Source organism: Capricornis sumatraensis, chromosome 20, assembly GCF_032405125.1.
Source record: "Capricornis sumatraensis isolate serow.1 chromosome 20, serow.2, whole genome shotgun sequence".
NCBI lineage: Eukaryota > Metazoa > Chordata > Mammalia > Artiodactyla > Bovidae > Capricornis > Capricornis sumatraensis.
In genome coordinates this window covers 9,393,335-9,420,256 of record NC_091088.1, presented here as the reverse complement: position 1 = coordinate 9,420,256, position 26,922 = coordinate 9,393,335, and the positions used below count along the sequence as shown (strand labels likewise).

General features: G+C 39.3%; 1 protein-coding gene across 6 annotated transcripts in view; it reads right to left on the bottom strand.

Annotated features, from left to right (window-relative positions):
- CNTNAP4 (contactin associated protein family member 4) overlaps positions 1–26,922 on the bottom strand; it is a 280,255-nt gene that overhangs the window by 73,789 nt on the left and 179,544 nt on the right. For 5 of the 6 annotated variants that reach the window (XM_068991747.1, XM_068991751.1, XM_068991753.1 and 2 more), the window contains 4 exons: positions 22,846–22,995; positions 16,183–16,354; positions 12,707–12,813; positions 9,607–9,726 (listed from right to left, as the gene is read on the bottom strand). In XM_068991747.1, the coding sequence (XP_068847848.1) occupies positions 9,607–9,726; positions 12,707–12,813; positions 16,183–16,354; positions 22,846–22,995 (549 nt within the window). The remainder of the gene's footprint in view (positions 1–9,606; positions 9,727–12,706; positions 12,814–16,182; positions 16,355–22,845; positions 22,996–26,922) is intronic. The other variant, XM_068991752.1, reaches the window with a different exon arrangement.

Below are 26,922 nucleotides of genomic sequence, written 5' to 3'. Positions count from 1 at the left end.
GCTTCTGAATACATGGCACAGCATCAGCATCTCAACTCACAAGAAAAATATAACATCTCTGCGTATGTGCGAGAGCTACCACTATTGGTGCCTGAATGTCTGCAAACATTTCCATCACACTGATTACCAAAATTATTTAGATGAAATAAAAACCCTACAAGGGTTGTAACAGAAGATAGACATATTGTATCTGTCTTTCAACTTTCCCAGTAATCAACTTCATATTATATTTACCGTGATATATGCAGGCCTAAGAACACATTGATCAAAAGGCCTCTGATTTAATAGGTGAGAAACAGATTGGAAGTTGTCAAAACTCTGCTATAAATGTGCCGTTAAGTCACATAACTCTTCGGGATTACAGAGGAAGAGTCTAAATTGGAGGAAAACCGTCGGTAGAGATACCCAGCCCCCCTGTTTTTAACGAATACATTCACATGGATCAACACAATCAAAACAAGAAATTCCACTCCCACCCCCCTCCCGGTCATCAAAATTTTGAATAGAGAGGCCTGTTAAATAAATGAGACAGGAGGCAAATTTGACAGCCATATTCTCTTCCATGAGTAGAACATAATTTTTCTCTGAAACCATAGCCTTTTATAGCAATAAAACCACTGCTTTCATTTCTACCTTGAATTTCAGCTGACTGAAAAGCCTGATCAGTAAATTGTTTTCCTCAAAGAGGACATGATATATAAGCTAGTGAAATTAATTATGGATGGCCAGACAGCAGGACAGCGAGAAGATGATCAGGAGACCTGGGTTTGCAGATCTGGCATGGGTGAGCACCCTTAAGAAAGTCAGGTGAAATCTGAGCCTCCATTTCCAAATTCAAAAAAAAAAAAAAAGGTGGGGGGGGGAACATAGGAGGCAATATATTAAGCCTGAAATTCTATCATTTTAGCCACACAATCTTGGCTATTAGAAATTTAAGATTATTGACTGGGCAAATCTGTTAACCTAGTCTCTGCTGGACTCTGCTTTTATTATTCAGCAGAACCATTCATCCTTTCTTGTAGGGAATCAATGGCATGGGTGAAGCAGCTCATCTCTGGCTGAGTAGCTGTCAGAAGAGCTGGACAATAAACCTACTTGAAGCCTTTGTCTCTTTGCCTTTCAGGTCACCGTTAGAGGGACTTCCCTATCGTTCAGCATCCTCTGGGTCATGATGAACACATCATGTTCTTTCAAGGTCTCTTAAGGTATTGTAAGAAATCCAAGGCCACAGTGCGTGTCGGCTGCTAAAGGGCAGCTCAGAGAAAAGTCTCCTTTTGAAATTCTAAAATTTCCATATTATGATAGTTTCTGCAAGCGAGTTCACTTTCAATAAAAAGTGCTACAAAGATGAAGCTATGCGGACACTGCACTTATCAGTAATTAAGATGTCCAGGGCAAAGGAGAGATGATGAAAGCATCACAGTGGACTCTGGGCAATGGACGTGAGGGCCCAACATCCAGGCTCCATTTCTCATGCATTTTACTAACAGAGGAATCTCTGCAAACTGTTATGCTGTTCTTTTGGACATGATCATGGTATCCAATGTTTCTACAAATACCTGTTTAGAAATTACAACTATAAAAGACAAAGACTTCACTATGCGTAATTCAGTGTTCTGTGATTTATTAAATCAGGTTTTCCCACTGGTCTGTAAGCTCTACTAGAAGAATGATAGATTCTAATTTGCTAATTTTAGCACATCTAGTGCATGGCTGGGCACAACGTGCAGCAAAGGACACCAGTTACTGAAGGGATAAATAAATGAGTGACTAGAGCACAGTCTTCCAGGCGATTTGTGTGATTCTGTGGTGGCTCTGAGACTTCCAATTTTAGCTGCTTTCGAACTTTGGAAATAGTAGACATGTGATGCAACTGCAAAATAATGCTAAGGCTGAAACTGTGAAGGGTATGAGACCTCCCACTTGCAAAGCTAACAAGTTATCTTGCCTTTGATGGGCCCGCTAGAGCTGCAACCATGAGACAGGGACCCCTAAAATACGAGACTTGGAGTTTACAGAGGATGGCTGGCATACCTCCATACCTCCTAAGAGTGAGAGAGGACTCTGGAACACAACAAATCTTCTCCAAAAAGAAGGCGGGCAAGTCCTCAGGTGTTTATCACTCTTAGAAGGTAGGCAAATAAATCTGGAGGAGATAAGCTTTGAATTTCTCCAGAGAAGTCCACTATCTCTAACTTATAAGACATATTTAAATCATCCTTTAACACAGAGTTCCTTTGTTGTTATTGTTATTTGTTTTGCTTAGCAAGAAAGTCATTGTTTCTTTACAAGACATTCCTGTCTACAGGCCGGCAAATTCTACCTGCTAGAGGCTGTCTGGGTTCCTCTGCTGTGGAAGAAGCTGGTTTTGCCTCCACTGGCACAGTCATTTCAGTATTACTGATGTAGAGATATGTCTGTTCTTTGAAACTTCTTACAACTGGCTATTACATCTTACCAGTTTCCTCATCAGTAAAGTGAAAGTGAAAGTCGCTCAGTCGTGTCCGCCTCTTTGCAACCCCATGGACTATACAGTCCATGGAATTCTCCAGGCCAGAATACTGGAGTGGGCAGCTGTTCCCGTCTTCAAGGGACCTTCCAAACCCAGGGATTGAACCTAGGTCTCCTGAATTGCAGGCAGATTCTTTACCAGCCAAGCCTCCAGGGAAGCCCCATCATTAGTAAAGGTTAAACATTAAATAAAATCTTCAAAACATGTTTACCTTTTATTTTTATATCTGTGTAAGAGTCATGATTTATTTTTTTGAAAATGATCCTTTACCAAATGTAAAGAGAGTTGTCAAGATAAGGAAACACAGGGAAATGAGTAAAGAGAGAGAGCAGAAAAATCTATGAAATTAATATATATGCTGAAACACTGAAAGGCATTTTAGGTCTACTGGTATAGACCTAAAGTGATTTCTCTCCCTGAAGTGATTTCTAATATATAGACTATATGTTAAGCAACTGAGTAATTAAGAACTTGATTTATCTTGGGCTGACTGCTATTTTTTAATGTGATAACAGTGTAAAGGAAAAAAAAATGCTGTTTAAGCAACACAGTTGCAGAGTGTGTATTCCTTCAGGATTAATAGCTGCGGGTGATAGAGGTGATAAAGACTGTAAGAACAGGCCGGAAGTGCTTTGTTAAGGAAAGCTGAGAGATAAAAAAGCAGCTAGCATCCTGGAGTAAAACTGGATGTAAATAAAGTGCATCTGAATAACGGTAGTTAGTTATTAACTCTCATAGCTATTAGGAAGGTCTCTATTGTTGAAATCCCTGTAGTAAAGATAGTTTTGCTGTTTTAAGTCTCACACTCTCCAGCCTTCTCATGAAACGGTCTCAAGAGCCCTGATCTTGGAATCACATGGGGAGCTTGCATTTAATAGAGCAGAGACCCAGGTTTTGGTCTCTAAACTTACTGAGTCAGTGAAACTAAATCCAAGAGTCTTGGAAGTGGGTGCCCGGGAAAAGTGAGCTTAAGCCATAGAATTATCATTTCCACAAAACTTCGAAAGCCACAGCTGTACCGCTCATCACTTTCTCCACACTGAAACGATGTCCTCACAGTGTAATGTCTGACGAGACATTTCTTAAAAATATTTCAATACAGAAAAGGCTTTCATGATGAAGAAGAAAAAAAGCCCTGTGCACTACAACAGAGACAACCACTGGGATTCACATTATCCTAAAATTTTTAAAATTTTATTTAGAAGACTGTGTTTAGAAAAAATTTTCAGACTTTTGAGTTTTGGAAACAATCCATTCAAAAGAGATTTTCTTTGTATCGTTTAGCTTGTAATGGTTAAAGAAATTTAAATCCATGTGGATTTGTCTGTTGGATAGTAATTCTTAACTAAGAATTTTTTCTTCAGTTACACATTTGAAAACTACCAATCCAGCCGTTTGTCTTGCCTTCAAAATTGGTAGACCTGATTGCTGTACCTTGAGGATAGGTTATTGGTTACAGGCAATGAGACGCTGATAGAATGTAGCCTTTTCTACAGGAAATATTTTCAGGCTGGGAGACGAGACCAAGGTTTCAGCTCTTGATCTATCCCTAATGACATTCCTCTGCCTGCCTTCCTGAACTTCCCTGAGTCTTGTTTTTCTCATTTGCAAAACCAGATCAGTAAGGAAAGTCTCAAGTTGTAACATGTATCTTTCACTGGCTTGTTACATTCTGGGACTGTCACTTTTGTTTGAATATATTTCAACATTCTGGAGCTTCTGAAAACATTTTGCTGTCTCCTAACTGGATTATCTGTGTCTCTGTCCTCCACTGCTTGCTCTTCAAAGGGTTTTAAGCTTTGTGAATGTCCCCTTTTTCATTAATACTTTTTGATAACCTTGGTAAAGCACCTCAAGGGACTAAAATAGGCATTAGTATTGTAATATAATAAGGTAAATGTTGATTTATTAGAAAATAAAATAATTCCTTTCAAGAAAATGAAATTAATAATTTCCTTACCATTGAAATGGTCATGAAAAATGCACATAGCCTATAAATTACTAAAGTATTACGCATAAAAACATAGCCAATGCATGTATGTGTATCAGATTCTCCTCATTTATGAATTTGCCTACTCACTAAAATTTATTTGAATCCCCAAATCAGTTCTCGAGGCTTTCCTGCATGTCTGCAGACACAAAGCCAAAAAAATAAAAAGTTGCCCAATATGAATTTCAGTTGCCCAGCTGAAGTTGAACAGAGCCAGGTTGTGACTCCTTGCTTCAGCTCTCATCCTGTAAACATGTATTCTATTTGTCCCATGCTCTTTGTTGATTTCACTCTGGTTCCTAAGCACAAGAAGGCTATGTTGTGCCTCCTGGCAACACACGGGATAAATACACTTCCTTCAGGTATGAGTTCTGGTGCTGTTGGCTGTGAGTTCAATGTTAATGAATTAACAGTATGCATTAAATAAGGTGTCTTTAATCTGAAACACAAGTGAAACAAGGTTATATATTGATCAGCTGAGAATACTGTGACTAGAAGCGTGCAGGAATTTAAGTGAAAGTTAAAGTCTCTCAGTTGTGTCCAACTCTTTGCTTCCCCATGGCCTATACAGTCCATGGAATTCTCCAGGCCAGAATACTGGAGTGGGTAGCCTTTGCCTTCTCCAGGGGATCTTCCTAACCCAGGGATCAAACCCAGGTCTCCCACATTGCAGGTGGATTCTTTACAAGCTGAGCCACAAGGGAAGCCCAAGAATACTGGTTACTTAATCTTACTGTAATTCCCTGGAAGCAATGGTCCAGTATTCATAAATTCAAGTGACTGTGGTTACTTTATAGAACATAACTATCACGGATAATGAGAATTCTGTGTGTGGGGGGGGCTGGGGGGAATGTTTCTTAGAGCCTTAAGAATACAGACACTCAGCAACTTTGAGGTGTCTGAACCACAGAATCGAAACCTCATAGAGCAAATCATGGACGTAGTTCAGGGTGCTTTGTGGCAACACAGGATTCACAGGGATGCAGTGACAGGCTGTTGAATCTCACTCAAAACCCTCATTAAACAGAAAAAAAATCAAAAAGTTATTTGACACCTGAATTCATATCGTTCAATTGCAAAATGTTCCTTTTCTGTCTGTGAAGTCTTCTCACACTTACTATGTTTAATTCTCACAAATAGAGCCGGCTGTTCTCTAAAGTTTGAAAACTGGAAGTCTAAAACAGCTATGCCCAAAACTGGCTCCACAATAAGTATCAAATGGGAAGGTTTTTAAAAATATTGATTTTGATGTCTCACCCTAACCCTCCTGCCTCATGGTGCTGCCTGGGGATCTGTACTGTGGGGAGCAGGGAGTTTGGTTGGTGGGATAAACATGTAAGCATCATTAGCTGTCCTAGGTTACTTTGGCATGTGGAGAAGTACTGTGGTCTGAACGTTTGTGCACCCCACCAAAATTCACATGTTGAATCACTCACCCCCAAAGGTAATGTGATTAGCACGAGGCACCTCTGTGAGGTCATGAGGTCAAGAGGGAGGTGTTCTCATGAGTGGGATTAGTGCTCACACAAAAGAGACCCTGCAGAACCCCTTCTATCACTATCACATGAGGGTATAAGAAGTCTTAAATCTGGAAGAGAGCTCTCATTTGACAGTGCTGGCGCCATGGTCTTGGGCTTCCCATGCTCTAAAACTGTGAGAAATAAATTTCTGTTGTTTATAAGCTATCCGATCTGTAGTATTCTGCTATAGCTGCCCAGAGAGACTAAGACAGGCAGTATTCTCCACAATGGGAGAGCAAACTGAAGCCACCTGGCTATGTTATGTGAAACATCTCTAAAAACACATTCTATAGTAAGTTTCCAAAATATTTGTGATCAAGACTTGCCACCACCCTGCAGCTCTTAGAATTACACTTTAATACAAAGGAACCGTTGCTCCCATATTCAACTGCCTTCTCAATATTTCATGAATGTGTAACAGATATCTCAAATTCAAAGTGTGTAAAACTGAGCTCATCTTTCTCCTCAAAACTCTCTGATCACATCTCAGACCACGGCAACTTAATCACTCCAGTTGCTGAAGCCAAAAATGTGGTGTTATCTTTCGGTTCCCTTTGTTTTCTCATTCCTCACACATATTCAATGAGAAAATTGAATCTCCGTCCACCATCTACATTGTATGATCCAGTGCAGACCACCTTCCTGGCTCTTGGCTGGATTCTTAATTACTTAAACTCAGTCTCCAAACAGGCTTCCTAACTCCTATACTCCTATTACACATAGACATATTATTCATATGCATGTACATATGTGGTATATACCTACATATATATTTGTGTATGAATATATCTTCTAGCTCTTTTCTACCTCTGCTCCTAGACAGGCATTTCCCAACACAGGAGCAAACATGATCCTATTAAAGGAAGCCAGGTGGCATCTACCATTGCTTAAAACTCGCCAAGGTCTTCTGAACTCACCCAGGGTAAAAACCGGAGACCTGACCCACTGTAAGGACCCCTGGCTCTTCCTCTCCTGCCCCCACCCACTTTATTTCTTGCTTTCCTGCACTTCAAGCTTGCTCACCGCACTCCAGCCACACTGTATCTGCTGCTCTTTTCTGAACACACACAGACAATACTCTCTCACACTCTCTTTCCCTAGATAGTCACTGCCAGATTTTAAGTAGTAAATCCTCCTCTATCATGCCTCCTGCTTCAATTCAATATTTCCTTTTTCTGTTTATTTTGCTCCATGAAATCCTGACCTCCCAACAAAGCGCTATCCAATGTAAATTTTTTGCAATGACAGGTGGCTATGCAGCAGTTAAACTGTGGCTAGTGAGACTGAGGAAAATGGCTTTTAATTTAATCTTATTGTAATGAATTCAGATTTGTACAACTTGTTTCAAGTTATTTAGTTATATTAATTTCAATTAAATGTAAATCTAAATAGTGGCTACTACACTGAACAGCATAGTTCACCTAGAATCAGTTTGTGTTTGACGATGAAGGGATCAAGTCTTTTTTACAGTATTTACACACAATTTCACCCAGCAGGTGGCTCAGTGGGTAAAGAATCTGCCTGCAATACAGGAGACACGGGAGATGCAAGTTTAATCCCTGCGTTGGGAAGATCAGGGTAACTCACTCCAGTATTCTTGCCTGGAGAATCCCATGGACAGAGGAGCCTGGCAGGCTCCATAGGGTCCATGCGGTCGCAAAGAGTCAGACACGACTGAAGTTTCTGAGCACACACTGGTTGAGAAAAACATCTTTCCTTCACTGTACATGAATGCTACCTCTGCAATGAATCAACTACCCATATATGAGTGAGTCGATTTACGGATCTCTGTCTTGTCTCACTGGTCTATTCGGTTTTCCCTGTGTCAATCACATGCTGTTTTACTCAATGTATCAGCATAATGTCTATATCATAGCTGGTAGACTTGAGTGCTCCACCTTTATTCTTTAAGACTGATTTAGTTCTTCTGGCCCCTTCAAATTTGCTGGTAAAGTTTAGAGCCTACTTGTCAAGTTTCACCAAAACAATTATGAAGGTGTTAGTCATTTAGTTGTGTCCAACTGTTTGATCCCATGGACTGTATGTAGCCTGCCAGGCTCCTCTGTCCATGGAATTCTCCAGGCTGCCATTTCCTACTCCAGGGGATTTTTCCAACCCAGGGATCAAACCCAGGTCTCCTGCGTTGCATGTGGATTCTTAACCATCTGAGGCACCAGGGAAGCCCAATTATACCAACCAACAAATACCCTGTTGAAATTTTAACTAAGGTTTACACTCAATCAGTACCAAGTTGGGAAGAATTGACATTTATATCACCATATTGAGTTTTCTAATCAATGAAAATTTTACATTTCTCCATTTTTTTAAGACTTAATTTATCTCAAGAGTATTTTACAATTATCTGTATAAAAGCTATGCACAACTTTCTTTAGATTTATTACCATGTATTTGAGATTTTTGATGCTACTAAAAATAGACTTTTCTAAAATTTCATTTTAATTACTTATTGCTGATATATAGAAATAAAATTAACGTTTACCTTAACTAGATATCTAGCAATCATTCTGGATTTTAATACTCTGTATATTGTTCAGAAAACTCTCAATACATAACCTGGCCATCTACAAATAATGAGAGTCATAGTTTTTCTTTTCTAGTATGTATGTCTTTGATTTCTTTCTCTTGCTTTATTGCACTGGCTAGGACTTCCAAAAACAATGGTGAACAGAGTGATAAGAGCAGGCATTGTTGCATTAATGTTGGTAACGGATAAAATTTTCAGTACTTCACAAAAAACTATGATATGTACTGTAGGTTTTTTTAATGGGTCCTCTTTAACAAATTAAGGACATTTCCTTCTACTGGTAATTTATTGAGTTTTCATTTTCTTTTTATCATGAATGGATGCTGCATTGAATCAAACACATTTTCCAACACTATTAATTCCTATTTATTCCTTCCTTATGTAAGTAAGGAATAAAATTCATTCTTACCCAAATTTAAGAAAATATTTTCAAAGCTTTCACATGCATCAATTTTTTTTCTTTCATTATTATTTTTCAAAATATTTTTACGCTTCATTTATGTTGGCAGAATTGTGTATATTTAAGGTATATAATGTGATGGTTTCATATAAACACACATTGTGAAATGCTCACCATACACAAGCTAATTAGCATTCATTACCACACTTGGTCACAGGTTTTCTCTTTACATCCCCCTGCTCCTCTCCCGCTGGACAATCACCTGTTTGTTCTCTGTATCCAGGAGCCTGTTACTCTTTTGTTATGTTTGTTCATTTGTTTTCTAGATTCTACATACAAGGGGAATCAAACGTATGTATCAGTCTTCTCAGAGGAATAAAGTCTATCCTTTTTGGATTTGGACTTAATAAGATACATTTATTGTTAGATATTCTACACAGGTAGCACATGCATAGAAAATAGTGACATTTTAAATCGCTACCATCGAACTATTTTTTTTAAGTTTGACTTTAAGTTCTTTTACTGAACAATATACATTTTAAGCAAGTTGCAAATTACATCAACTTATTGTTTCATTCTAATTTTGTGTTTAAAGTATTCATGCAAATTTAACTATTAAATAAAAGTTGATTAACTCACCAGTCATATTGCAATATAGGAGAAATGGTTCAAGGGGACCACTTCCATCTGCATCTATGTAGTAAAACCCTGAAGTATTTCCTTTATGCTTATAGGCTTCACATGACTGCTCATATATGGCTGTTAAAAAAAAAAAGGGAAAGTGTCATCATAAGTGAAACAGTATAAAATTAATTCCTTAAATCTTAGTTTGGACACAAAATATTCCAAGTCTTGAAATTTAATATGTACATTACTGACCAGGAGAAAAGGTAATACACACTTTTAGACAAAACTCATTTTTTAAGCAAATATGAAATATGGATGAAAGAAGATTAGATACAGAAAAGAAAGAATGAGATTGTATTTTATGGCATTTCATTTTATTACTAAAGGAATACAAGGTTATTCATTTAAAATGAAATTTTAGTTTATTTTTACATTAGGTAAAACAAAAAAATAGAAGGTGGGTGTTTTAAATGCTAAGATTCTTTCAAGTATGATTTGACCTCCATTTTGGACATCCATCCAAATGGATCTTTCAACAACCACTTTGGAATTTCTAATTCTAGTATCACCTTGTAAAAACCTAACATCTGAAGCACAATAATGTAATCTCCTTAAATAAGCTGCTGTTATCCAAAAATTAAGCAACAGAAAAGCTTTAAATAATGCAGCAATTAGTCACCTTTCTCACATAAGTCTATAGATAAAATCCCTTTTTTCCCATAAAACAGTAAGTAATTTACAAAAGAAACTTTTTCTAATGCTCTGTAATGAGAATTTAAGATTATTAAAATTCAAAGCAAAAGAAATGCTTATATAAGATATGCCCTCAATTGGTCTAAATGTGTTTTGGTCCATAATTAGATATTTTTAATTTTACAATTAGATATTTGCCATGTACAAGGTTTGATATTAGCAGCTCTATATGATGCACTCATTTCACTGAAGACTTGGCCAATTATAATGGTGATTTCCATCAAGCTTTTAATTTTGTGGAATGAGAAATAAACCATCCCCTGAATGTCCTTCCTTGATCTAGTCTAAATTTTTCAAAACTATGTTAATAAGTTTTTAGACAGTATGAAATACTGTAATTTTTTTTAGCATTACAGAGATTTCAGATAAGCATACAAATTTACTTCTCTACTCCTCCACAATTCCTTGGTTCTATTTTGCTCCTATTGTATATTACACAGGGAGAGATATAAGATGGACTGTTTTCTAGGCACATTTGTAGTTTACACAATGAAATGGGCATGTGAAAGGGCTAATTTATATCTTTCTGTATGCTTATACATGCGTTGACAAATGGCTTGAAAGAGGCTGGGATACACACATAACTTTGCCATGAGGGCTGGGATTAGAAAGGACATACAACTGTGTGAGTACTTTTGAAGTGTATTACTTCACTTTTTAACATGACTGTTTAAAATATTATTTTCTAGTAAAATCTTTTAAATGACTCCATTGCTGACCTGCCCTCTACTCAAGCTAATGATGGTGATGACTTCATTATAGCCAGGTTTGTTATCTTGGCCCCATTTCTCAGAATGGTTTTTGGCAAAAAATTGTGATTCCTACCTGCTCAAGAACCTAATAAATGAATTCGATGATTGGATCAAGTTGTGGGCTACCGATGAAAATAGTTATTTATCATCTAATTTTTTTGGGCTCAGAGATATTTGTGCTTATATTTAGATTCAATCACAGCTAACAGTTGAAAATAAACAATTAGTTAAAACACATTCAATTAGCTTTGTGTTTTGAATTAGTTGTTGTAATTGGGATGATGGCAGGTATGAAAAATTAAAATACACCATCATTTTGCTACTGGTGATCCAGGGTAAGAAAGTTAGCCTGGCTTTAGCGACAGCAGGTGTCCTTTCTGATCTTACAAGGCATTCCAGTCCACACAGTTGATTGTGGAGCCGTGAGGGTGAGCCCAGGAGCTCCCCACCTAGACTCATGCCCTCTCCAGCTCTGAGTCAGGACTTCTGAGGGTCCCTCGTGGGGCCTCCGGGGCTGGGAGCCCAGGGTTCCAGTCTCAGCTCTGGCAGGAGTACAGAGCAGTTCACAGTGATGAGCTGGGAGACAGGAGACAGAGGACTCCACCTAAGGCCCTTGCCTGAAGTCTCGGCTGCATGTCAGAGGACTAGGAGTTAAGTTGCTCACAGTCAGCAATAATATGAAAAAAATGAGAAGAAAAAAAATGGGCATTTGTGCTGAACAAGTGGACAAGAAAATGCCATGAGTCTTAACAACACACACAAATTTTCACCACAAAAGAACACACAGCTTCTAAAACACAAAAAGAAGATGGTTGTGGTCCCAGGCTCTGGAGTATAATTATAAACGTCCACATTCTCACTGTGCCTCAACTATTTCAGGCACTTTGGGCAAGGTGATTAATCTCTCTCTGCTACTTACTGAACTAGAGATGGTAACAATACCTACCTACTAGGGTGGTCATCACAAGTAACTGAGCTGGGACGTACAAAATACTAGAGCAGTACCTGGCATTTAGAAAATACTCAATGAAATTAACTTTTATGATTAATATCATTTCTACCATCCTTATCCTCACCATCCTTATTAACGGAGTTGCAAGAGAATTTAAGAGCTTCCCAGGTGGCTCAGTGGTGAAGAATCCACCTGCCAATACAGGAGAAGCAGTTTTGATCCCTGGGTTGGGAAGATCCACTGGAGAAGGGAATAGCAACCCACTCCAACGCTCTTGCCTGGGAAATCCCATGGACAGAGGAGCCTGGACAACTACAGTCCATGGGGTTGCAAAGTGTTGGACGTGATGAGCGGCTAAGAGAATTTAGGGATTACCTATTTGGCACTGTAGTTAATGTTTGTCCTTAGCTACCTTTTTTTTCTACATGTATTTCCTCCTTGCTGGCTCTCCTACTCTTTTCTGCTTGTGTGTTTCTATAAGCTACCTTGACTACTTTATGAAAATAAGTGCGGATTAAAAATAAACTGGAAATCAACTGAACGCTAAGGTTCAGGGTTGTATGCACATGGACATATAAACATATACACAGCAAAGAAAAGGAAATGAACAAGGGAGTCGGGACAGAGGCAAGAAAGGAAGGTGTGTTTGGCTTACAGTTGTGGCACGTTGCTCCCCTGTACCCAGTGTTTGCACAGTTGCAATGAAAGGTGTCCCACGACTGGGAGCACTCGCCGCCGTGTTCACAATAGTTAGGCAAACACCTAAAAGGAGGCGCAGATACAGTTACTACTATTCATTGTGAAATACCACAAAATACTGACAAATTATACATGATCATGTGAAAGAAGAATGTTAACAGGAATCTAAAGAGTAATTAGAGTGTTCCTAATGGTCATCCCACGCCTCTCAGGTGGTACAGGGGTAAAGAATCTACCTGCCATCGCAGAAGCTGCAGGAGGTGCGGGTTTGATTCCTGGGTTGGGAAGATCCCCTGGAGAAGGAAATGGCAACCTACTCCAGTATTCCTGCCTGGAGAATCCCTTGGACAGGGAAGCCTGGCAGGCTATAGTCCCTGGGGTCGCAAAGAGTTGGGCACAACTGAGCACACACAATGGTCATTCCATCTGTTGTTGCTGCTGCTGCTGCTGCTGCTAAGTCGCTTCAGCCATGTCTGACTCTATGCGACCCCATAGACGGCAGCCCACCAGGCTCCCCCATCCCTGGGATTCTCCAGGCAAGAACACTGGAGTGGGTTGCCATTTCCTTCTCCAATGCATGAAAGTGAACTCACTCACTCAAGTCTGACTCTTCGCAACCCCATGGACTGCAGCCTACCAGGCTCCTCCGTCCATGGGATTTTCCAGGCAAGAGTACTGGAGCGGGGTGCCATTGCCTTCTCTACCATCTGTCGTTATGGGATCTTAATCACAGAACTCTAAGTTCATCAGATTTCAACCAGTTCTCAGGTAACTGTGACTTAATTTTCAACATGTCCTATTATATCATAGCCCTCTCTTTTCCCTAAGTGACGCAACAGTGATTTAGTATGTTGCCAGAAACCTCAATAGTTTACACAAAATAACATTTAATCACACTGATTTACCACACTGAACATTTAAAGGAAGCGGCTATAAAGAAGGGGGAAGGAAAGAAGGAAGTAGGGTGGAGGGGCAGCCCTATTCCCTGGTGTACACACCAAGGAACACTGAGGATGTACAGTGCGTCCCAACAGTGGGTCCCAACAGCAGGTCAGGGTGCGTCAGGGTGCTGAATCAATACCACAGGCGCTCCCAGGATATTTTACATTTTGAAGAGAAATAAGGCAGACTCAACAGCTGTCAAGCACTGTGCCACTGACTAGCTTGAGGTAGTTAAATTTCCACATTAGATCATAATAGGTTCTTTTTACTCATGTCTTATCTTTGAGAAGCTGGCTGTTCAGTAGTTGACACAAAGTAATGTCATGTGAAATCATGCTGAAAAGAGGTAAGGGCAGCAGTGTTTGATGTGATTCCAAGCTTTGAAAGGTTGTACACTATGTTAAAAATAAAGTTAAAGTTTTTCTAATTATATATATGTAATAAATGTATAAATGACTTTTTCAAAAGGTTTCTAAATGGTTAGGACATAAACACTTGTAAAGTTGTCTGGAACCAAGTGACTGTTTAAATGGAAGCGTGGTTGTCCCTTTTGACTTAGAGCACTGAAAAAACCACTGAAATGCATAAGGCACCATGGACAAAAAAAGTTAAAGAGCTTCTGGTATCAGCTCAGATCACCCTGATCAAATAACTGATGCTTTTTAGAATTTAAATGGAAAGTTATAATGAGACCAAGGCTTGAAATGCTCTCATTCACCCCAGAATAAAAAATAAATTACAAAACCTGTTAAGAATGTATTCTTAAAGAAGTTTCTGCCATCTCCTTTTTAAAAAACTAAGATTGGGAACTTCATGTTTTGCTTACAGGATTTTCCCAATTTTAACATGACCATCACTCATAGTGTGGATGACTGAACCTTCCCGCTGGTCCCTGGTGGCTATTACCCATTGAGGGTGAGCTCCCTGCTTCTGTGAGAGCTGACCCAGGGTGCCTTGCTATAGGCCTTCCTCCAAATTAGGATTAATGATCCCAAGCTGGTATGGCTGTAACTATGGAGATGGTCACTGTTATTCCCCACATGAAGCCAATTGAGGTTTATCATCTCAATTCTCCCTTACATATTATCTTTCATTATAGAAAGAACCATTTTATCTACAAATTGAGTTAAATAAGCACATATTCATAGAGAGGAAACGATGTCCTAATACATTACTAAGTTAGATCATAATGATTTTTTTCTACATATGACATAGTATCTGCTGCTGCTAAGTCGCTTCAGTCATGTCTGACTCTGTGCGACCCCAAAGACGGCAGGCCACCAGGCTCCCTCATCCCTGGGATTCTCCAGGCAAGAACAATGGAGTGGGTTGCCATTTCCTTCTCCAATGCATGAAAGTGAAAAGTGAAAGTGAAGTCTCTCAGTTATGTCTAACTCTCAGTGACCCCATGGACTGCAGCCTACCAGGCTCCTCCATCCATGGGATTTTCCAGGCAAGAGTACCAGAGTGGGTTGCCATCGCCCTCTCCAGACATAGTATCTACCAGTGTTCAAAACAGGATCAACAGACAATGATAGAGTAAATGGTCTTCAGATATCACAGATGTGTGTTTATGTTGACAAAATGTTTCATACAAATAAAAAATTATTTTTAGAACTCAGAATTAATGTATTTGTTCAAAATATATACTGAACATGACTACATGCTGGGTTAAGTTTTTCACATTGCTTTATTTCTTTTAAATCTGGAATTGCCATGATATTTCATTGAACTCAGTAATTTAAAATAAATGCCTTCATGAGTGGCAAGATTATTTTGCTACAGTTGCCCATGCCTAAAAACATTTTTAAACTATTAACTATCAACTACTATATTAAAAGTAACATCGTCTACAATGAACCCCCAAATCTTGCCCTGTCATGCCCTTCATGCCCTGCACTGGAATGCCTATTGAAACTACTGGATCATCCTTATACCCTCATCAATACGATGGCTCCAGAACTTTTCCACAGGGGAGTTTCCTCTTCATTTTTCCTGCAGAGAAGATGGTAATGTGTTCTTAAAGGTACACAGTAGGACCATAGCAATCAATTAAGTTCCTGTGTCTCTGTAATATTCAGCTGTCAGGGAAGCAAAAGTCAGTCTGACAACTAACCACATAGGTCTCTGGTTTACTGGCCCCTGATGGTCTATATTACTGAGGCTATCCTAAGTGATTGGGTTTAATCATATTTTTTATACATTTATATGTCCTTAAAATTACAGCAGCATCACCATCATCTTTTGGGAACTGGTAGCTATTTGTATATATAAATAATATGGTCATATCTTCTACCTAAATTTTATCACTGGAAACAAGCATAAAATTAAAATCATATTTTATTTCTAATGTAAATATTATCTCTTTCCTGTGGAACAGATGATGGTGAGAAAAAAGAGAGAAAATGCTTGTTTTACCTACTAATTTCAACATGCTGCCAAAAGTCTGAAAATGGACAAGCCAACATAAAGAAGGGAGACTGCCCCTACCTGTCTGTGATCCCACAGGAGTCTATCTGAAGGTCGCTGAAGTTCCCAAGGGCCCCCGGTTGAAGTGAAATCAGATCTACCACCTCGTGACAGATGGAGATGAGTCTCATGCATCCCTGGAACCCACCGAGTGGACTTTTACATTTGGATCCAAAGCTGCTGTCAGGACAACCTGATAAAAATAAAACCAAAGCTGGTCAGGATACATCATAGTGAATCAGGACTTAGTATCTTCACTAAAATAAGGTTTTTTTTTTTTTAATAGGCATTTGATTATTAAATTAAAACAGAGAGAAAAGCCCATTGCAGTCATTATTCATTTGATCTAAATTACAAAGTACAATTCACACAAAGCATTTCTCTTTATTATGATACCACAGATTCACAGGAAATGACTACTGTTTCAATGATTATGTGCAAGTATACTGACTTGATCCCAGTTTTAGAAATACACAAATCAGCTCCAGGATCCTCACATGTCAGCCAGCAGTGTTAAATTATGTATAACTTAAACCCAGGGACTTAAGTCTTTGGGGATGCAAAAAAAAAAAAAAAAGGAGCTTAAAGGATGAAAATGTGCACTGTAGATAAGAAAAGATAAATTAGTAATGGTGAAATACCTTTCTGTTGAAAGCTATTTGGAAAGGGAGTTACAATGACTCGGAATAAAATTACAACTATTTATTTAATTAAATACTTTTCATTTGCATGTAAGAGCCACATATACTTGCAATTTAATAAATCATAATGGCTAATGTCAAAAACATTTCACTGTTTGACTGTATTTATTCTCTGCCGCATAAAAAAATGCTCCACTTACACTGATTTCTTCCTAACATTTATCTAAGACCTGTTTCTAATTATTTAAATAATAAAAACTATAATATTAACTATTATTGTCTAGAGTTTAATAACGTTCTATTTCTCTATCCAAGTGAAATAAACTATTTTATGGAGTACGAACACATATATTATACTTATGCATTTTTCATTAATCTTACTTTGCCGTTATGGTTGTCAACCACTGTTACAATTTCAAGGAATAAGAAATGAATCAGCAACTTGCTAATTCCTGTACAATCCATGCTCGTTTCCTACCTGGGAGTTTCCATTATAATTAAATATTTCAACTGCAGATATCTCTCCTTAATGCTTTGTTTTCCTAACAAAATACATTTAACCTGGCAAAGGAAAGGCTAGGATTCATGTTTAACCTGTTATCAGGCATGGTGAAATATTATACTTTAAGTAAAGGAGATGCTGAAATTTAAAATTTAGTATAGCAAGAAAAGGTGATGAAACCTTCGTGAGCATTTATATTGTACATGATTCTATACTCAATTTCAGTGCTTAAAATCCTCCTATGGTACAGGATACAGTTACCATAATCTGGATGTGCTTTCTAGATGAGTTATTAACCAATTAAGAATGTTAACATAAAAACCGAGAGGATAATAGTTCAATAATATTTGGGGGCAACTACAATATGCCAGGAATATAAACAGCACTGCTAATCTCCTTTTCTCCAGGTGGTGTTTCCTGACACATTTCAAGCTATTTCAGAATAAAATAAATGATGTGATATGCCTCTAGGGGACAAAACTAAGCAAACTCACCATCACAAGGAGAGGTCATGGAATGTTACAGAGTGCACAGCGGTCATATTACAAGCCCCTTCACATTCCTGGCTACACTGTTTAATAAGCAAGAGATTCTCAAGAACAAAGAAGGGTTCACCCCAAGTTAGCTTCATTAGCCTGTGATAACAGACATCTACAGGTTAATATAATGCAACGGCAGAGACAGGCTCAGCACTGAACCGCTTTGAGATGTAAGTTCTAAAATATGAAGATTTCTGGGGAATTCTTCATGCTGAATTAATGGATGGCTCCATTACCAGAAGCGGGCGGCATGTTAAGCCCCTCTGAGGATGGCAGATACATCATCACTGCATGTGCCAGAAGTAAGATGCCAGTATGACTTCATGGTGGTGTAGCCCCTTCACTAGATGGAGAGTGTCTGATTGATACAAGTGGGAGTGTGAGGATTCTGCACAGTCTAGTGTTTCTAGCTTGTGCTTCCCAGTGTTATTCCATCGCACAAAGACCGGCATAGGGGAATTCCCAGAAGTTAGACTTTCCTCCATTTAAATCTGGAAGACCCAGATTTAAAATTTATGGCTTATAAATAAAAGATAAAAGCTGACCTCAGTAATTTTTTGGAAAGCATACATTTGAGGAAGGAGAAAAAGTAAACAGTGGTGGCAGAGCGTGGTATTCGGCCTGGTGTATGCAGAGCGCTGTGAGCCCCGAGCAGCCCGCTCTCCCAATTGTCACCTTCAAGCCTGACACAGAAAACAGATCCAACCAAGGATGGTGGGACAGACTGCCCTTTGCAGAGAGGCAGTGAAGCCAGGTTACAGGCTAGACTGACTGCTGATAACAGGGAATTTGCAGTTGAATTTAGAGAGAAACAAAGAAGAATGGATTGGAAGTGTCTCAGACACGGGATATTTATTTACTTGAAGACAAACTGGTTACCTAAGAAAAGCCTTCCACCTAGATAAAACAGACCCCAGGAATAAAGGGGACTCTCGTCTACACAGGAGAGGTTTCCTAAGGTAGCCAACTGTCAAGTTAGCTCTAGGGAGGGAAGTGGAGAGGCTGTTCCCAGGACTGCAGGTGTTCAGTGTTAAAACCAGGGAGAGCTGGTCACCCCACCGCCAGTACCACTCAGGGAATGAGGGTCCCTGAACCAGTCTGCCCTTTAGGGGCCCCTGTTCTAACCTTCCTCCAGCCATGATTCTGCCCACAGCACTGGGAGGCCTCACAGGGTCAGGTGGTGGGCCCACGTGGAACTTCTCCCCCTCCAGGCCACTCCCAGAATCCAGAATTCTCACCCCAAAGACCTACTTGGGTTTCCAGGAGGAGGCACCCCTCCTCCACCAGGTCCTGGAAGAACGAGGCCCAGAGGAGGAGGCAGAACCATGGCAGCAGGAGGGCCCCTGCTTTTCTCTAGACCCATGCTCCCAGTCCTGGAAATGCTAAGGTGCCCTGGGGTTCACATGGTGTATATTTACTGACGAACAGAATCTCGCTCAGTCGTCTTCAACTCTTTGCGACGCCATGGACAGAGGAGCCTGCATCAGGCTCCTCTGTCCATGGGATTTTCTAGGCAAGAATACTGGAGGGGGTTGCCATGTCCTTCTCCAGGGAATCTTCCCAACCCAGGGATTGAACTCAGGTCTCCCGCATTGTAGACAGACGCTTTACCGTCTGAGCCACCAGGGAAGTCAGAATCTCATGCCAGGATCGAACATACTCTAGTACTTAAGGACGCCAATTGAGAACATGACTGAACAAACAGAGATATTGCCTAAGTAAACTTAAGACTGGTTATCTAAATAAAAGCCCTTAAGTTGAAATTTTATTATGGAAGTTTCCACAGAATGTTGTTTAGGGACTTAGGAACAACTTAATACATGAAAGGAGGGATAAAAGCCCCCATTCAGTGGTAAAGATGAAGAGATGTGCTGATGGAAGGACAAATGGATGATGGTTATGTTATCTCTCTTAGCTTGGAAATGCATGTTGAGATGTGTATTTTTAAAAATAATAAATCGTATTCTTTAAATTGTGTACATGATGTAAGATGTGAACAAGAGGAGGAAACAGGGTAAGAGGTATATGGCAACTCCCTCTGTAACTTGGCAACTCTCTGGTAAATCTAAAACATACAAAAATCATAAGTTCAGGTAATTAAAATGGTGTATATCATATGTATCATAATAAAAGCAAGCAAAATTGGAGTGTACATGTGATATATTTTGTTATAAAGTATGACAGTGTGAATAACAGTCAAAATTTTCTACAAAAGAAAAAGGTAGGCATCATTAAATCTGAAGATGAAGGGTGTAAAATAATTTAAGAATGATGATTCTATTTTTGTGACTTAAACTTCTATGCACTCTATTATCTTTATCATCTTTTTTGCATCATTTAACAAAATGCTTGGGTTTTTTTCTTATCTCTTTTGGTGTTTTCCAAACTTTTCTTGATTAAAGTTGTTCTATACAAATCTTCCTTGCCTTACAGTGTGGCTGCATCTTGATAAACCCATTGTAAACTGAAAATATTCGAAGTCAAAACTATGTTTAATATACCCGACCTACCAAACATCACAGCTTAGCTTCAGTTCAGTTCATTTCAGTCGCTCAGCCGTGTCCGACTCTGAGACCCCATGAATCACAGCACGCCAGGCCTCCCTGTCCATCACCAACTCCTGGAGTTCACTCAGACTCACGTCCATCGAGTGAGTGATGCCATCCAGCCATCTCATCCTCGGTCGTCCCCTTCTCCTCCTGCCCCCAATCCCTCCCAGCATCAGAGTCTTTTCCAATGAGTCAACTCTGTGCATGAGGTGGCCGAAGTACTGGAGTTTCCGCTTTAGCATCATTCCTTCCAAAGAAATCCTGGGGCTGATCTCCTTCAGAATGGACTGGTTGGATCTCCTTGCAGTCCAAGGGACTCTCAAGAGTCTTCTCCAACACCACAGTTCAAAAGCATCAATTCTTCGGCACTCAGCCTTCTTCACAGTCCAACTCTCACATCCATACATGACCAGAGGAAAAACCATAGCCTTGACTAGACGGACCTTAGTCGACAAAGTAACGTCTCTGCTTTTGAATATGCTATCTGGTTGGTCATAACTTTTCTTCCAAGGAGTAAGCGTCTTTTAATTTCATGGCTGCAGTCACCATCTGCAGTGATTTTGGAGCCCCCAAAAATAAAGTCTGACACTGTTTCCACTGTTTCCCCATCTATTTCCCATGAAATGATGGGACTGGATGCCATGATCTTTGTTTTCTGAATGTTGAGCTTTAAGCCAACTTTTTCACTCTCCACTTTCACTTTCCTCAAGAGGCTTTTTAGTTCCTCTTCACTTTCTGCCATAAGGGCAGAAAGTTTAGCTTAGCCTCTCTTAAATGTGCTCAGGACACTTACGTTAGTCAATAGTTGGGCAAAGTCTACTTTATAATTAAGTGTTAAACACTCCCCACAATTTATTGAATACTGTACTGAAAGCAAAAACAGACTGGTTGTGTGGGAACTGAATGGTTTAAGAGTATCTGCTGTTTACCCTTGTGACTGTATGCAAGACTGGGAGCTGTGGCTCACTGCCACTGCCCAGCATCGTGAGAGAATATTTACATTACCCTACATGTCACGAGTCTTGAGAAAAGAAAAAAATTCAAAGTACAGTTTCTACTGAATGTGTATTTCTTCACACCATTGTAAAGCTGAAAAATCCTAACTCAGGAACTGTTTGTATATCTTACCATCTATTAAAGGACCATGTTGCTATAGATTGCCATAAACTCAATCATATATTCCATGATGTTTTATAAGCAACTTAATTTATAAAATGAACTTATAAATGAATAAATCTTCATAAAGGAAGTAATTCTATCTTTCGATATTTTTGGCATTATGCTGCCTTTTATAGCAAAGGATTATGAAGGATTTTTTTTTTGGTTTGTTTGTTCACTCTTAATATAAGATGCATGATTCATGGTCTGTGTACTTACTGTCAGTTCTTGGAAAGGAATTTGTATATTATTGATGAATAATTAAGCCTGGGCTTTCAACCAAATTCAAAGGTGATTCCAGACAGAAGTCACGATTGCAATTCAAAATAGCAAGAAGAAGAAACACCATAAGTTATGATTATGATTTCTACAACTGTGCCGTTCTGTGTGTTCTGCTCTGTGCTCGGTTGTGTCCAACTCCTTGGGACCCTTTGGACTGTAGCCCACAAGTCCATGGGATTGGATCCTCTGTCCATGGGATGTTTTAGGCAAGAATACTGGAGTAGGTTGCCATTTCCTCCCCCCAGGGGATCTTCCTGGCCCAGGAATTGAACCTGCATCTCTTGAGAACCTGCCTTGCAAACAGATTCCTTACCAGCTGAGCCATCGGGGAAGCCCTGCCTTTCTAATTAATGTCAAATATTGTCTTATTTTAATTTTCCAGTGATAGACATTCATTTCCACTTCCAAAGGTTGCTTCTGAAACTTTTAGTTTAATCAAACATCCACTAGGCAAGTAAACACTTTTTGTTCTTTGAGAGAGATGTCTTGGGGTTGAAAGCTGGTGCCCTAATTCTATCAAATGTATCAGTGCATTATTATTCAGCAATGAGAAGAGGCTTCTGTGGCTAAGTAAGTTAGATTATTTGTTCATTGGCATAATATTGACCTGCACTGAGCAGTAGAAGAGCAATAAGGATGCTCTAGAAAAGCTAAGAGGCATGAACAGGAAAACACCACAATGAAATGAGCCCATAAAATCTGAAAAAGGTACACATGTAAGGCCCATTCAACATTAGGAAAACATACCAAAATTTAAAATTAAGAACTGAAGAGCGTGGTCTACTTGCAAGCAATCTCATTATAGAAATCATAAGCATAAGTCAGTCCACCTCAAAGAAATACATTTTGTGTCATGATTTATCATCATGACCCACTCAACATTTCCATCTTCAAAGAAAGTGAAAAATGATTCCATAATATTGACATTGGTTAAAACATACTAACTTCAAGATACAGGGATAGTAACTGTGAACATGACTCAACTGCCCATATGGACTGACTGCTTCTCTTACCTCCAAAATAAAAGGTGCCCCCTGAATTAATCTGCTCAGGGCCCTGGGAGGGGGATGCAGAAGCCACTTGGCCATCGACCACCACACTCAGGTAATTCCTTTTGGCAGATAGGGAGACGGAATGCCATTGTCCATCATTTAATCCAACACCTGGGGGAGATAGAATCAGTTAAAAGAGATCTCTCTTAACAGTCAACACTGTTAAGCAGCTGGTTAGAAATGGCAATGTACGCACCACTCAATCAAGTACAGCACTCTAACAACTCTTAACAAAAGAAAACAAGAGGCAAGAGAGGGAAGGAAGATTGGAGGGCAATCAGCAGCTTCTACATTGTTGTCGTTCGTCCATCAGTTGTATCCAACTCTTTGCAACTACAGCACACCAGGCTTCCCTGGACTTCACCATCTCCTGGAGCTTGCTCAAACTCAGGTCCATTGAGTCAGTGATGCCAACCAGCCATCTCATCCTTTGTCATCCCTTCTCCTGCTTTCAATCTTTCCCAGCATCAGAGTCTTTTTTAATGAGTCGGCTCTTTGCATCAGGTGGTCAAAGTATTGGAGCTTCAGCTTCAGCATCAGTTCTTCCAATGAATATTCAGGATTTATTTCCTCAAGGATCGACTGGTTGAATCTCCTTGCAGTCCAAGGGACTTTCAAGAGTCTTCTCCAAAACCACAATTCAAAAGCATCAATTCGTCAGCACTCAGCTTTCTTTATGGTCCACATCCATATATGACTATTGGAAAAACAACAGCTTTGACTAGATGGATCTTGGTTGGCAAAATAATGTCTCTGCTTTTTAATATGTTGTCTAGGTTTGCCATAGCTTTTCTTCCAAGGAGCAAGCATCTTTTAATTTCAAGGCTGCAGTCACCATCTGCAGTGATTTTGGAGCCCAGAAAAATAAAGTCAGCCACTATTTCCACTGTTTCCCCATCTATTTGCCATAAAGTGATGGGACCAGATTCCATGATCTTGGTTTTTTGAATGCTGAGTTTTAAGCCAGCTTTTTCACTCTCCTCTTTCATTTTCACCAAGAGGCTCTTTACTTCCTCTTCACTTTCTCCCATAAGAGGGTGTCATCTGCATATCTGAGGTTATTGAAATAACTGGAATATTGAAATACATGGAAATAGTGCATGATTATCTTCATGTCGTGGGGTATCAGTAGAGAGAACAAAATTCTAATTCAAGTTTGGACAATCCTGAATGGTGAAAATCTTTCAATTATTTCAGTTCAGTTCAGTTCAGTCACTCAGTCATGTCCAACTCTTTGCGACCCCATGAATCACAGCACACCAGGCCTCCCTATCCATCACCAACTCCCGGAGCTCACTCAAACTCACATTCATCGAGTCGGTGATGCCATCCAGCCATCTCATCCTCTGTCGTCCCCTGCTCCTCCTGCCCTCAATGCCTCCCAGCATCAGAGTCTTTTCCAATGAGTCAACTCTTCTCATGAGGTGGCCAAAGTACTGGAGTTTCAGCTTTAACATCATTCCTTCCAAAGAAACCCCAGGGCTGATCTCCTTTAGAATGGACTAGTTGGATCTCCTTGCAGTCCAAGGGACTCTCAAGAGTCTTCTCCAACACCACAGTTCAAACGAATCAATTCTTCGGCGCTCAGCTTTCTTCACAGTCCAACTCTCACATCCATACATGAGCACTGGAAAAACCATAGCCTTGACTAGACAGACCTTAGTCGGCAAAGTAATGTCTCTGCTTTTGAATATGCTATCAAGGTTGGTCATAACTCTTCTTCCAAGGAGTAAGCGTCTTTCAATTTCATGGCTGCAGTCACCATCTGCAGTGATTTTGGAGCCCCCAAAAATAAAGTCTGACACTGTTTCCACTGTTTGCCCATCTATTCGCCATGAAGTGATGGGACCAGATGCCATGATCTTCATTTTCTGAATGTTGAGCTTTAAGCCAACTTTTTCACTCTCCTCTTTCACTTTCAAGAGGCTCTTTAGTTCTTCTTCACTTTCTGCCATAAGGGTAGTGTCATCTGCATATCTGAGTTTATTGATATTTCTGCCAGCAATCTTTATTCTAGCTTGCGCTTCTTCCAGCCCAGCATTTCTCATGATGTACTCTGCATATAAGTTAAATAAGCATGGTGACAATATACAGCTTTGACATACTCCTCTTCCTATTTGGAACCAGTCTGTTGTTCCATGTCCAGTTCACTGTTGCTTCCTGACCTACATACAGATTTCTCAAGAGGCAGGTCAGGTAGTCTGGTATTCCCATCTCTTTCAGAATTTTTCAGTTTATTGTGATCCACACAGTCAAAGGCTTTGGCATAGTCAATAAAGCAGAAATAGATGTTTTTCTGGAACTCTCTTGCTTTTTTGATGATCCAGCGGATGTTGGCAATTTGATCTCTGGTTCCTCTGCCTTTTCTAAAACCAGCTTGAACATCAGGGAGTTCACGGTTCACGTATTGCTGAAGCCTGGCTTGGAGAATTTTGAGCATTACTTTACTAGCGTGTGAGATGAGTGCAATTGTGCAGTAGTTTGAGCATTCTTTGGCATTGCCTTTCTCAGGGATTGGAATGAAAACTGACCTTTTCCAGTCCTGTGGCCACTGCTGAGTTTTCCAAATTTGCTGGCATATTGAGTGCAGCACTTCCACAGCATCATCTTTCAGGATTTGAAATAGCTCAACTGGAATTCCATCACCTCCACTAACTTTGTTCTTAGTGATTTGGCATGGGCTAATTTTCAGCTTTCAGCATGTAATTCACCTTTTAAAAGGAGTGGCTTGCGAAGAGCACAGATATTTTCCAAAATTCTAGGTTATACCTAATAAAATGATTTATCTGCTCTTTTACACTTTGGTATAGTCATCTTTTATGAGTCTAGAATATTTAGCAAAGTATATTGTCAAGTATTATAGAAATATTTGAAGATATTATAATGAATGCTCAAAGTGTACTGGTATAACGGAAAGTTAAAAAATAAAACAGTGTGTAAAACCATATTCATAAAGCTGATCATAATTTACAGATTTTGTATTTGCAAATTCAACTACTTGTCATAATATATCAGTAGCCTCCAAATCATTACTCAGGGCACTTTTGGGGTCAGTCACAGAAATACATACATAGAGCAGAGAAAAATTCAAGTCAACTGACATGCAAGCTTCCAGCTGAGGTCAAGCAAGGCAAAGCTTCTTGCTTCAGCTCTCCTATGTAAATCTGTCTTCACATTTTTGTGCTTTCTGTTAAACTTTGCTGTTTAAAAGGCCCCCTCACACAGAGATGAAGTGGTGTCTAGTGTTCCAAAGTGCAAGAAGGCAATGATTTGCCTTACAGAGAAAAATACATGTGATAGTAAGCTTCTTTCAGGCATGAGTTAATGTTGGCGATGAGTTCAATACTGGTGATTAACAATGAATATTAAAGAAGGTGTCTTGGAACACAATCATGCATAGGAGGTTGTGTTGATTGGTGGACAAAAATGGTAACCCTGTATTTCCCCTGGAACCAATGGTTTAGTATTTATTAATTCCATGTCCACAACAACTTCATAGGACGTTAACTACTGCAAGTAATGAGAATTAACTCCATATAAAGGATTCTAATTATATTCCTGATTTTCTATAAATATGGGAAAGGGCTGAAAGGAAATGCACACAAACAGTAATTTTCACATACAAGAGAATCGTGGTTGTTTTTATTCTTAGCTATAATTTTTCTGTATTTTCCAAGTTTATATACATAATAAAAATTGCTACAGTAAAAAATCAAGGTTTCCTTATCACCTATAAAAACAGTCTCTAGACCTTTCTAAGGTAGTCCCTGTGTCATGAATCAAGGAGGCTGTGGAGCCTTTTCCTCTTAAAGGGAATTAAGTCTATAGGGTTCTGTTTTGAATACTCAGCAAACTGGTGAAATCTAAGTCTCTCTGTTGTAGATAAATCAGTAAGGTTTATATCCACCAAATCTACCCAATATTCAACTCTGTATGATTTTGCACATCAAATTACTAAATAAAAATATAAGTACTTTATTAAACCTAAAATTCATGGGCCTCTTTCCTGGTATATTGTGCAATTTCTTTATTTCCCCA